Genomic DNA, 13,735 nt, shown 5'->3' with positions numbered 1-13,735 from the left:
GCGCTGATGCCATCGTGACAGCAAAGTTGCAGGCGGGTCCTGCCCCGCACAGCTGCAGAGCTTTCAGTGCTGTTGATGCATGTTACTGAGGCTGTTGTGGTGACCCATCTTGCTCAGACCGGCACTGCCGGCATCCCGGGCCAAGCTGGCACATGTCATGGGGGGTTGCACCAGCACTAGTAGCCCCCTCCCAACAGACACGGCTTCTCCTACAAGCAGGGGCGCTCAGCCTCCAAGTTGGCCCATGTGGCTTTTTTTTTCCCCCCACTCGTGGTGAATTTGAGCAACCCTGGGTTTCACGCCCTCCCTCTGCCCACAGGTCACACTGCTGAGTGTGGAAATGACAACGCTGAAGGAGGAACGGGACCGGCTGCGAGGTGCTGCTGAAGACAAGGAGACAAGTGATCGGCTCCTGCAGGCCATTAGGGACCGAGATGAGGCTATTGCCAAGTAAGTGATACAAACAGCCAAAGCCAGGCTGGGTTAGCAGTTATGGAGTGCCTTAGCAGGAGATGCCTCCAGGGTGGGTTTCTCCCACCCTCCACGAATTTCAGTAGCTGTTACAAAGTGATGGAGTGAGTCTCTGCTTTGCTGGCATTGGGAAATGTTGCCAGGAACTTGGGAGCAGGGCAGGAGATGCTGATTTCCAGAGCTCCCCCATGGCAGGATTGGGGGCATTTAGGAGGATGCTGTGAACCATTTTTTGCCATCCCTAGTGCTGGTCTGAGTTACAGCAGGGAGGAGAGGACTTCAGGGAACCGAATGGAAACACTAGGTCTGCCCTATTTGTCATATTTTTCTTCTTTTGTTCTTCCAGACGCACAACCCTGCTGTCCCACCCATCCCCCCTACAGCCCTGCTTGGGCTTTTTCCCTAGACCATTTCTCTGGTCACTCACTCTCCTTTCCTGTTCCAGGGTCTTTTTTGCATTTCCAGTCCTGTAATTCTCTATTTCTCCTTTCAGGATTCTCCCACTGTTTTGACTCCTTATTTTCTCCATCCTCCTTGCAGACCTGTGCAGTTTTGCTACTCTGTACCCCATACCCCCATTCCCCGGCTCTGTGCTTGGGCTTGCCACACTGCCCTGAGCACTCTTTGCCCTGAGGAGAGGGGCAGAAACATTCACCCCACCATGTTCTAGATAGAAAGGATACATCTGATAATCTCTTCAATAAGCAGATGGGCCAGAACACCACCAATCCATCTCCTTGTAGAAACGTCTAATACTCAAGCCCTTGGCAAGAGGAGGAGCACGAGAGCATTGCACCTCTGAGGATGTGGGGAGCTACACAATCCCTTCGTCTTTTTTTAAGTGACGCGATCATCCATGCTGCTCTCGCCCGGGTAGCCGGCTACCAAGTTCCCATCACTGTCTTCTAGAACACCTCCATCTGTTGGCAAAAATCAGGAGCATCCCAGCTGCACTGCCGGGTGCAGAGAGGTGGTTCTGACATTTCCAGTACGAGTGGGTTGCTGGTTCTGCTGTGGCTATGGTAACGTGCTGCCACTGCGATAAATCCCCCAGTAATATCCAAGCAGCAATGGGGAGCTTCACAACAAAAGGCTATTTAAGGTGCTCAAACCCACATTCGGGAGTGGAAGGGTACAGCTTCTCCACAGCAGTTAATGACCCTGCTGGGACAAAGCACTAATATTTACAGCTGACTGTCCTGCAGCAGCAGGAGCCCAGGGAAAGGGGGATGTGACAAGTGTGCACGGGTGAGTGGCGGGTGATTAATGAGGAGAAAGTGGCTGCAAGTGAAAGCAGACAAGAGCGTCTTGTTGCTAGAAATGAAAGCATCCCTCCACAGAGTGAGCGGGCTGCTCCCAGGCAGCGAGCCGCCTGGGAGGCTCGTGATATACTTCCCACCTCGCACCTCAAGGGTTAAGTCACTTTTGTTGAAACCCTCCTAAAAAAAAGCCCTAACTCTGAACAGAAATAAAATCACTGCCTGAGGCAGACATCTGGCATGGAAAATTTTTAGCTTGAAGCTGAAGTTTGGCAACATGGGAAGCAATAGGAAAATAGGATTCTGTAATAGGAGGTGTTAAGCAACCACTACCTGGAATATAAACACAAATTCCCAAATTGCTCTTCTGCAGGAGAGCACAAGGGAGCTATTAGGAGGCGATGAATTAGCTACAGTTAATAGGATGCAATTATTTCTCCCGAAAATGTTTGCAAGGAAAGATGGTTCCCAGCAAGTCATGTTACGGTTTCCCATCACGCAGCAGTTAATTGAAAACTTAAGGTCTATGCTCACCTGTGTGCTCCCAACATGGTGAACAGCATTTCCCAGCTTGGGCAGCTTAGGAAATTGCTCCTTCCTAGAGGACAATCCCTTTCCACTAGCCAGTAGCAGCTGGAACATCTCAGCCATTGAGCACTCAGGCCCTTTGGGCAACCTTGGCTATGGTGTCACATGCCCGGTGGCCACCAAATGCCTGGAAAGAAACACAGCAGCGGTGTTCCCAAGGGCCAGCACAACCCCATTGAAACTGGGAGCTTTCCTTAAAGCATAACTTTTAATTCAAACAATTTTAGCAGTTTGTCATTCTTAAAAAGCATATGCTGTGATAAACTTTCTTCCTTCATTTCTTCCTTCCTTCAGTCCAAGTCCCAGCTGAAAGCAGAGTTGTACTCTTTCAGGGGTTTTATTTTGTTTGTTTTATACTGCAACTTATTGATCAAGTGGTCAGACACAGATCATTTGGTTTTCAGCACATACCATTTCCTTTCCTATGCATTAGTAAACAGAAGAAAAGGAAAAAATAGTTATATGCATGTGGTGGGTTGACCCTGGCTGGACACCAGGTGCCCACCCAAGCCGCTCTATCACTCCCCCCTCTTCGGCTGGACAGGGGAGAGAAAACATAACAAAAGGCTTGTGGGTCGAGATAAGGACAGGGAGATCACTCACCATCACGGGCAAAACAGACTCAACTTGGGGAAATTAGTTTAATTTATTACCGATCAAATCAGAGTAGGATAATGAGAAATAAAATCAAATCCTAAAAAAAAAAATCTTCCCCCCACCCTTCCCTTTTTTCCGGGCTTAACTTCACTCCCAATTTTCTCTACCTCCTCCCCCCTGTGGCGCAGGGGGATGGGGAATGGGGTTTGCAGTCAGTCCATCACACGTTGTCTTTGCCTCTCCTTCCTCCTCAAGGGGAGGACTCCTCACACTCTTCCCCTGCTCCAGCGTGGGGTCCCTCCCATGGGAGACAGTTCTCCACGAACTTCTCCAACATGAGTCCTTCCTACGGGCTGCAGTTCTTCACGAACTGCTCCAGCGTGAGTCCCTTCCACGGGGTGCAGTCCTTCAGGAACAGACTGCTCCAGCATGGGTCCCCCACCGGGTCACAAGTCCTGCCAGCAAACCTGCTCCAGCGTGGACTCCTCTCCCTCCATGGGTCCACAGGTCCTGCCAGGAGCCTGCTCCAGCACGGGCTTCTCACAGGGTCACAGCCTCCTTTGGGCATCCACCTGCTCCGGCGTGGGGTCCTCCATGGACTGCAGGTGGATATCTGCTCCACCGTGGACCTCCATGGGCTGCAGGGGGACAGCCTGCCTCGCCATGGTCTTCACCATGGGCTGCAGGGGAATCTCTGCTCCGGCGCCTGGAGCATCTCCTCCCCCTCCTCCTTCACTGACCTGGGTGTCTGCAGAGTTTTTTCTCTCACATATTCTCACTCCTCTCTCTCTGGCTGCAGTTTGTTGCGCAGTTGTTTTTTTTCCCCCTTCTTAAATATGTTATCACCGAGGCGCTACCACCGTCGCTGATGGGCTCGGCCTTGGCCAGTGGTGGGTCCATCTTGGAGCCGGCTGGCATTGGCTCTACCGGACATAGGGGAAACTTCTAGCAGCTTCTCACAGAAGCCACCCCTGCAGCCCCCCACTACAAAACCTTGCCATGCAAACCCAATACAATGTAGATTCTACCTCATTTTAGATCCCCATTTTTAATGGCAGATCCTGCACATTATCCAGGCACACTATATTATCTTACACAGCAGTGTATCTGAATATCTTTTTGTATTCTTCATAGTGTACTTACCAGAAATCTGCTGGTTTTATAGTAATGATGTCTACAGTTCTGTCCCACTCTTCAGATGAATAGATTGTCCAGAATACAACGGAGATGAACAGCTTAGGATTTGGGGACTTGCCGATGAAAGAAATTGTGGACTTCTCCTCAAAGATATATTTAACACTGCCTTTAAAAAAAAAAAGAAAACCCCGATTTCTTGCTCTCCCCTCAGGAAGAACGCGGTAGAGGTGGAGCTGGCCAAGTGCAAGATCGACATGATATCCCTCAACAGCCAGCTGCTGGACGCCATCCAGCAGAAGGTGAACCTCTCGCAGCAGCTGGAGGCCTGGCAGGTGAGCAGCCCCCAGTCACGACAGGGCAGGTCACCTTTGGGTGACTTTTCCCCCCGTCCCTTTGGGTTTGCTGCGTTCTCAGCCCAAGCGTCCATAGATAGGAGCGTTTGCTTTTGGCTCTGCAGGAGCCAGTGACGCAGTGGTGCTTGGGGGGGCAGGTTGTGAAACCCTGCTCAAAGCCTTTCAGCTGTGAGCTGTTAATTAACTATACAGGAATACCCACTTACAATGGAGAAACAAACTGTATCTCACGGCTGCATGTGGCATGGGTAACATGCACTTTGCAGAGTAACCTGCTGTGGCCTGGAGAGGGAAGGTGTCCGTGCAGGAGATGTCCCTGGGCCGGCGCAGCCTTGGAGATGTGTGGGCACAGCACGTCCTTGCATTTCTGTAATGGAGCAGAAAGGTGGGAGGCAGAGAGGTTGTGGTGATTGTTTCGCGGTATAACTGCACTGTTTACATCAACTGAGAAGATCTGGCAAGATGGAGAAGCTAAAATCCCAGCTCTCCACCAAGGTAAAAAAAAGAACCAAACCCACAGCAGTTCAGCGGCTGCCCTGGAGATCCTTTACTTGGGGTCGGTGGGGAAAACCCACGTAAAGGCAGAGAGCCCTTGAAAGCAGACAAAGCTGTCTCCTCCCAGAAACTAGCACTGAGGGAGGGCTACTTTAATAGAAAACAAGCAGATACAAGAGAAAAGGTCTGGGCCAGTTATAGTGATTTGTTGCAGTCCATGCAAGACCCCGACTCTACTAACAACCAGCCTGACCAGTAGAAACCTCTCCCGTACAACCTCGCTCCTGTTTCAACTCCACTGTGTTTTCGTTTCTCTTTTTTTTTTTTCTTTTCTTTCTCCTGCTTACAGTTTGCTTCCTCAGGGCTTTTTACTATCTGGCTCCTTTGGTTTCTGATCTAGTGGCCTTTCTCAGTTCCTGTACCAACAGCTTTAGTCGTACACCCCTCCTGCCTTTGAGGTGAGCTCCCCGCACCCTTGCCAAGCACCTGCCATCCCCGCGCCTGCTCCATTCGCTGCCACCATCACCCATACCCGTCTCTGTCCTCACCGTCATCTGGCAAGAGGGGCCAGTGGGGATTCTCCATCACCCACCGATATTCTGCACACACACATCCCCCACACCCCAGCACCAGGCCAGGGCACAAAGGGGCAGCATCCTACACCCCATGCTGAGGCTTTACCCTCCAGGTCACCACGGGGAAAGCCAGGCTGAGGCACGCATATCATTAATCCTCTGTATTCGGCATATCTAGTATCTGGAAAACTTCTTGAAATACAGACTGGGATTTTACTTCTCAGCCTCGTTATCTAGTAAGTGACATTCAGTGCTCTGCATAGGAGCTGTCTGTATCCAAGTTCTGCTTCAGTTTGGATGAGTGGTATAAATTGAGACCTACTTACTAGTACACTCAGTATTTAGTGCTGGAATATCCCCAGCCTAAGGTTTTAACAACAGGCGTTCGCTTTCTCACTTCACACTATGTCATCTGATTGCAGCAATACAGCAACCCCAGTCCTGCTCCCATCAGCTCTCTGAGATGAGGATCAGGCCCACTAGCACTGCAGAAAGTTGTCTCCAACATACTGACCTAAAGTGTTATTACGCAGCAGCAAAATAGTCTTCAAGCACTTAATGTCCCCAGAACAGAAGCTCAGCCACAAAGGCACAAAACAAGTCAGATGATTTATATATTTTGGGGATTTTGCAAAGCTGAATATTTCTGATAAAATGGGATGAGATTCTCTGCTTTAGCTGGGCATAAATGGAGGCTTTAGTCTGGTAAAATTTTGCTCTTGCACACTTTTAGTCTGCACTTTACCAAGGACCATCAGCAAGATTACAGTTTTCTGTAAGCACATAGTCATACAGGCTATAAAATACGCGACAAGCAAAATCCTGCACATCCGAGCCTAGCACAGGAGTAGCACAGGAGTGGATGTGCACCTCACCCCCATGCCTAATCTGACCCCCACTGGTATTCATCTTTATCTGACTGGGGGCAGGAGGGGCGTTACTGGGAGCAGGGAAGGAATACGGAGCAAACTTGGAAGTGAAGAGGGCTGCTTGTCTGAAATGAGAGCTCAGTGACTTCAGTGCAATAGTGACAGGGGCACCGTTGGGTTAGAAAATGCTGCAATGCCAGCAGAGAGCTGCAGCCTGCATGGCCACAGCCACCAGCCTCCAAGGTCACCTTGGGCGGCTCCAACCCTTATCTCATGCAAGGGAGCCCATCTCCAGCTCGGGAAGAGGATACATGCCATTCGCACCTCCTTCAGCCTCACCCCTTCTGCAAAGAGCAGAAACTCCTGCCCGGAATGCCCAGAGCACACCAGTACCATGTTGTCCCGCTTTATGGGACCTCTTTATCAGGCAGGTCTCGTACTGCTGGTGTTTGTCCTCCCTCCGCATCCCCAGACACTCCTGTGCCCCTGCCCAGTGCCAAGGCAGGGACCGCAGCTCTGCCCCAGCCTTGCTGCGTACATCTACCGTGAATCTCCACAGCCAAGTGCTGTGCTCTCTGATTCACGCATCAGACAGACAGGGGGACAAATGCAGTGCACTCTCAATAGTGCATACTGTATTTTTAAATATATGTAATTTTTTAATACATATATAAAAATATATATTAAAATCATATTCATCCCTTGTTATGTGGTTAGCCAAGGATCTGCCATGCTGGAGCCTGGGTGCCTACCTCATTTGCTAGAAGAGGTGCCTTCAAAATCCAAACGCTATACATTTTCACATGGCAGCTTCACCTCTGGAAACCTGTTTCACCTTAATGCTGATGTTTACCTTAACCTCTTCAACTCCCCCTCTGCCTTTCCCCTTTCCAGCCCTGCTCTGAAAAGATCCAAAGCTTCCCCAGTTCACGTAGCTCTGCACCCTCCTGCTGCCCCAGGGGAAGTCCCCATACTAAATACAGGTCCAGGCCATGGCTATCAATCCTTTTCCCTGCATAAAATGCTGCAACAAGAGAGTAACCATCGTTCAAGTTTCCAGTCCAAGTTGGTTGTTTTTATTCCACATGGAGCTACAGAGCAGCTGGGGCACCCGCTGGGCAATGGCAGCACCTTCCCTTCCGTCTCAGTGCTGCCCTGATGGGCTGCCCTGCAGGATGTGCCAAATGAACGGCACTTCCACCACTACAGCCCATCTAGAGCATCCTTGTTCTCACCAGACAGTGCCCTCAGTCCTAATCAGGGACCAAACCACTGGAGAACAGTTGATTTCTCCTGTGGGGCTAGTTTGTGTACACACATTTTCACTAAGCTACAGTTTAAATATGCAATTATAGCAGAAACACTGGATCTGAAGGTTTAAAATTTGTAGAATTGATAGCCAGGTTTTCGAGGAACACATTAGCACGTCATTAGCGGCAACAGAACTGACTGATTATTTTGTGTAGAGTAATTTCACTGTGCTGCAAACATGGATTAAACCAGAGCGTTTCTGATACATCTAAAAAACCACGGTGCAGTTGTTCACGCCAAGCTGTCAGTCAGAGAGCTCCCACCGCTCTGCTGGCTCTAGGGGAAGGAGCAGGTCTAAGGGACGAGCGCAGTTCTCTTTGGTAAGTCTGGTGCAAAACCCATGTGGGGTCTGGTGGGCCCACACCTGGCCCCAGCCCCTCGGCTCCCGGCGGCACCTTCCCCAAAGAAGCCCCACTAACAGTGGCTGTGCAGGCAGCTCTGTCATGCCTACCTGCCTGCCTGCTCCACATGGCAAGCACATAGACGTGCTCAGGACAGACATCCTTACTTCTTCTGGCATTTGCTTTCAGCTGCATTTGTTCTTTTTTATTTATTTCTGCCCCCAAAGGGGACATCTGCAAGCTGCAGACAGCAGAGAAACATAGTTTAGAGGTGTCACAGAGTCCCAAGCAGGCACGATGCTCCTCTGTGAGACCACCTGAGCAATTTGTCCCTCAGAATTGTGTGATTTACCTTCCTCGCTCACTAAAAAGCCTCACAGCAGCAAGCAAAGCTGAGCCTGCTGCCAGGTGGAGAGCTAGACCTGTCCCCACTCTTGTCATCTCTCCTCCATCTCATCACAGCACGTTTCACACCCATTTCAGCCGCGTCCCTGCACGAGCTCCCTTTGAGCATCAGCTGCCACTAACAACCCTCTCCTCTCCCTCTGCTGCAGGATGACATGCACAGGGTCATTGACCAGCAGCTGATGGACAAACACCCGAAGGAATGGAGCCAGCTTGCTTATTCCTTCTCCAGTGGCTACGGCGCAAAGCGGAGTGCCAGACCCTCCCCCGTGTTCAGGCCGGAGCAGCAGGGGAACGAGCCCGTTGGGGCAGAAGGGAACCGTCTCTTTTCCTTTTTCAAGAAAAATTAATTTGAAAAAGAGAAACCTCTCCAACAATTCCTGCTTCAAGATGGGGAGTGGGGCAGCTGCCCAGCTTGCTGATGGACCCAACTCTGATCCACTTAGAAAAAAAGAAGGGGGCAAAGGAGTTAACCCTTGAGACTCTGCACTATTTACACTGCACCTGGTCTGAACCAAATGTTTACATGAATTGGAGATTTGCAAATTGACAATGTGATACTAATAGAAAGAAACTTTTCTTATTCTTTAAGTGAAGTTATAAACTTCAGGGTATATTTTAGGCGCTTTGACACAGTCCAGTTTCTGCTGTGAAGAATAATCTGATTGTCTTAAAAGCATTCTCATGCTGGAGAAGGAAATAAGCAGCCCCAAGACAAAGCAGCACAGGGGATTGAGGACTGCCGTCACAGCAAGCACAGGGAGAAGAAGAGGGATGATTGCAAGAGAAGAGAGGGGAGTCACTTATACCACCCTCCGGTCCTGGCAGCTTCATCCATCCCACTGAGACTGGAGTCGCTCTGGCCCCAGCATTGCCATGTTTTGACAAGTGTAGCTTTCTCCATGATGGAAGTTCAGCCCTCACTGCAGATCCTGCCTGGGCACCATCTCCCCTGCAGCTCTGCGTAGCTGTTCACCCCTTGCTGGGAATCCAGGCTCCTCGCAGATCAGGGCAGTTGTAAGATGGCTGATGTTACTGTCTTCTCTAGCTCGCTCCTGTTACAGAGATAAGAGTTGCAGAGTCTGTAGTTACACAGAATGTTAAGGATTTCTCCCCAAGAGACTGACCATCTACAATGGATTATAAACTGGATAAAAGTTGTGGATGTGCAGTCCTGGGGCACCTACTGTCCCTCCAATGGCCAAAGGTAGTTGTGGGGCTTCAGCAAGTCACACACCTTTCCCCAAAGCCGTGTACACCTCCCAAACAGAGTAAGAAACCTGTCATTTTAACTGGATAGGCCCCCAAAAAGCCTAACTAATAATTCACTGGAAGCCTACCCATAGTGACGTCAGTAGGTCTTTGATGCTGGGTTGGCATCTGATCCTCAGAGAAAGCACGCAGGCATCTGCCTTCGCTAAAGCCAAAGGCGATTAGGGTGTCTACAAAGCTCTGGAAAACCTGCAACTTACTCTGCCCCACACAGTAACATTAGCTATGGCCTGACGAAAATGATGAGTATTTGTCCCTGCCTGCAGGTCATTTACTACTCAGCCCTTCGGCGAGCAGGTAGCCAAATCTCCATTTGACCGAAGATGATCAGAGCCTGCTTTGCCGTAAGCATGACTTGATCAACAAGAAGGAACGTAGCTTATTTGGTATATGCACACAGCGGTGCTGGAAATCCTGCAATACTTAAGTAGGGACCTTCCCTACGCACTAGATGGGCACCTTACAGCTCTTCTCTTTAACACAGTCTACCATCATAAACCAGCGAGGAATGCCAGCCTAAGTTCAGAGATGTCCTGCTGCTGTCATGTAATTTTCACACGTTCTCCCAGCTCACAATACCCACAGGCCCTAATTTGTTTCCCTGTTGCTTTAAAGAGGCTACCACCTACACCGTCCCACAGGAGACAGAGCTAGGTACACATCCAGCTCTGCCCTGCTCAGCAACTTAGGTGCTAAAACACCATCCTACGGGGAGCTGCTATCTCTGCTCACTATTTACAATAACAAGCTTTCTGCAAGAATTAGGTATCAAACACCTTCTTCTAAGAAGCAGGTAAGAAGTTGGCGGCTTGGTTTTTTTTATTATTATTCAACTTACCTATGGGATAGGACATCCATAATACCTCAGTACAAATATCCTCTCTGCCTACAAAGATCTGAGCATTCCCATGTTTCCTTGTTAGCATGAAACTACCACACTGGTATGAAATCATGCACTGAGGTAGCTCCATGTTGCAAGGAGCAGAGTACTCTTTGGGATTGAAAATGATGGTAAAATGCTGAGTGGCAAAACCCATTTACTTGAAAGCAATGAAACCTGGATTGCAGATCCTGCTCCAGGAAATACTTGGGTAAAGCACCACCAATACAGCTTGCTGCTTACAGGGAAAGGAGTCTGGAGTCTCAAAGGCAGGGAAGGAAACTAAACCTTGGCCCGTCCTTTCCAGGCAATGCTCAACTGTTGAGTATCTGCTTGTATCCACTTGTGCAAGTGAGGGAAAGGGACTTAGTGCAGTGCCAAGCACGCTCTCAGGATGGCAAGTCCTCATCCTCCCAGCTTACCTACATTGTGACTCTCAACAGGGCAGAGACATGAGGCACACGCTCAGCATCTCCTGCTGTCAGGACTCAGTTATGCCCATATGTGTTAACATAAACCTTGATACCTGCAAAATTAGGCGTGGGTTCATGGGTGCCAGCGATACCTGTGAACAGTTGTCTTATACGCTGTTTGAAAACAGTGCTCTGCTTATTGTGGAGAGCCATGTGAACATCTTGGTCCTCACGGACCTTTTTTCTGCTGTCAGTTGTTATTCCCCAGGCCCCAACAGCTCTCTTCAAGCCACACGCCCAGCAGCTGTGTGGGACTCTACCCCCGTGAGGATGTTTGTATCTATGTATGCAATCCTAAGGCAAGGGCCTTAAGTGATCCAATGAAGATGCAGTAATGAGGTGAAGAAAGGTGCCTTCTGCTACATGTTTGCTGAGAGGAAAGTGACTCATTCAGTTGCAGGGGTAGGCAATTGAAATGCACAGCACATCTCTTCATTTAAGGAGGAACCTACCTTAATCCCATTGCAATTTTATTTATTTAATACAGTGATGGAAGAGATTGCAAGAGGAAAGTCAGCATGTTCTAAGGTACCAGTTGGGTATGGTTTCTTAAAACTAGTCCCTTAACCCTAAAGACTTAGTTGCACTACTAAACCCAGAAATACAAGAGAATTGGGTTTAATGAACTGGACAACACACCAAAGGAGACCTCCTTGTGCTGAGCTGCTACTCAACAGGAACAGAAACTGCCTTAACATAGCAGCTAGGTTTTGTTGTTTTGTTTTCAAATCATCATCAATGCAGTCCTTCACATTCTCATTTGTCATGTTGTGTTTTAACAAGGTCCTGACTATTTCACCTTGAGCTGTCATTAAAACACTCATCTCCATCCTGTCGTGGCCAGGAGCCTGGAATCATCCTTGCAGTGTTGGGTTAGAAGACACTCCACTTGTGATACTTGATTCTTCTAGGACACACATGGCATAACGGAAACATCGGCTCCAGTGAATGAGATGGAGGAAGCACATTAATCCAGCAGGCACTCAGGATCCTGAAGTAGATTTAAGGAGTGGGATCAGCAGCTCTAAACACAACACTCAGCCTTGCTTTTGAGATAACGGTAAATAAAGCAGTAGTGCTGCACAGTCACTGTTCAAATACTGCACAGAGAAGAGATGCCTGCTGAGATTAAGGTTACAAAGAACTTTCCCACAGTTCAGTAACAGGTGACTGTTTGGGCAAATGTTTATTATGCTAGCCTAAGGGAAAAGGGATCAATCTCCCTTTAGTAAACTCTGCAAGGGAAGCAACTGTAAACAAGAAACAAGTAAGTGTAGATGCAAGGCAAGTCACTAGCACTTTATCTTAATACAAACGTAGATCAGCAACTTGCCGACGAGATGAACAATAGATCGATTAATGACCACAGAATAGTTTTGCACAGAGAAGCAAGCAGTGAGGTTACAGGCAGTGCTGCATGCACAAGGACTTGATAGCTGCATGCACTTGTCCTACTTAGAATGGTAAATTCCAGATATGCCTCTACATCAGGCAAGCTCTCTACTCCCCGCTCGGCTATAAAAAGCAAGATTGTTTTAACCAAAAAAGCCAAGAAAGGAAGTGTCTGGGTGCTGCAGCAACGATTCCCTTAGATTGAGAGGGGAAAAGCACACAGCAGGGACAAGCAGAAAGAATGTATCTATAGATATGTACATATACCACAGTGCTGTAATTTTTGTATGTAGCACTAATGTAAATAAATGTATGGTTTTTATAAGATACATATTATAAAAATCTATAAAGGCATATTTTTAGTAAAAACGATGCTCTACTTCTTTTGTAAATAGTTCTCTTCAGAATAAAACAGATCATTTATATGATACCGTCTCAGCTCTCAAGTCACTGCTTATCATGCCTAGCTGCAGAACAAGCTCACTTTTTGAACTGTCATCTTAACACCTAACAGCACCTTTAGTACGTCATCATCCCAAGAAATTCAGCCACATAAAGCACTTGCATGGGCTCAGAAGAGAACGGTCCTGGAGAAAGAACATTTGAAGCATTTACATCTCCTGCCGCACAGGAAAACAGAAAGGCGAGCTCGTAAATCATCTCCACCTTCCAGCCATTTGTATCATTTACTGGCCTTTATATGGAGGGATGTGCAAACGTTAACGAGTTTAGACAGAAAACACAGACGGACAATGAAACACCTCCAGCTTGCGCCAGCTGCAGTTCAGACCATCTGCACGTCCTCAGGATTCCCCTTTACATAGTCATACCAGAAGAGCGCAGACAGAAGAAAAGGCACCTCCCCACAGCAAGTTTTCATCACACTTCTCCAGAAATGAGGGCTTGCCTTCAATAGCCCGCTCGCGCGTCAAGGGCAGGCGGGGGTAAGCGAATGCTAAGGGCAACAAGCACAGCGACGGCTGCCTAGCTCCTACACAGAAAAACACACGTTCATTTCCTGGGAAAGCAAGGAGAGACTCCAGATGCTTTTCAATCAACTCAGGGTCTGACCCCTGCTGCCTTTGAGGAGAAGCTTTCAAAGCTCGCTCAACACTTTTTGTTGAACAGAAAGACAAAAGATTGTAGTAAAATCATGAGCATCTCACTTTCACGCAGAAATAAGGTTACCAGTTCCAGCTTACTCTTTCATTCACATTTAAAACTAGAATAGCAATGAAAAATTTGAAAGCATTAATTGCTGTTTTGCCAATACCGCCTCCCAGAAAAAAAAACAAACAAACCTCTATGTGCAGCAGA

At 48.4% G+C, this 13,735-nt stretch overlaps 1 protein-coding gene across 1 annotated transcript in view; it reads left to right on the top strand.

Annotated features, from left to right (window-relative positions):
- BICDL1 (BICD family like cargo adaptor 1) overlaps window positions 1–12,781 on the top strand; it is a 54,718-nt gene extending 41,937 nt beyond the window's left edge. Inside the window, exons 9-11 of the mRNA XM_076352969.1 lie at window positions 320–450; window positions 4,264–4,384; window positions 8,551–12,781. Of these exons, the coding sequence (XP_076209084.1) occupies window positions 320–450; window positions 4,264–4,384; window positions 8,551–8,751 (453 nt within the window). The 3' untranslated portion in view covers window positions 8,752–12,781. The remainder of the gene's footprint in view (window positions 1–319; window positions 451–4,263; window positions 4,385–8,550) is intronic.
- The last annotated feature ends 954 nt before the right edge of the window (window positions 12,782–13,735 follow it).

The sequence above is a fragment of the Aptenodytes patagonicus genome, chromosome 15 (assembly GCF_965638725.1).
Source record: "Aptenodytes patagonicus chromosome 15, bAptPat1.pri.cur, whole genome shotgun sequence".
In the NCBI taxonomy this organism is placed as follows: Eukaryota; Metazoa; Chordata; class Aves; order Sphenisciformes; family Spheniscidae; genus Aptenodytes; species Aptenodytes patagonicus.
Note: the sequence above shows the minus strand (reverse complement) of the source record. Positions and strands in the feature narration are given on the sequence as shown.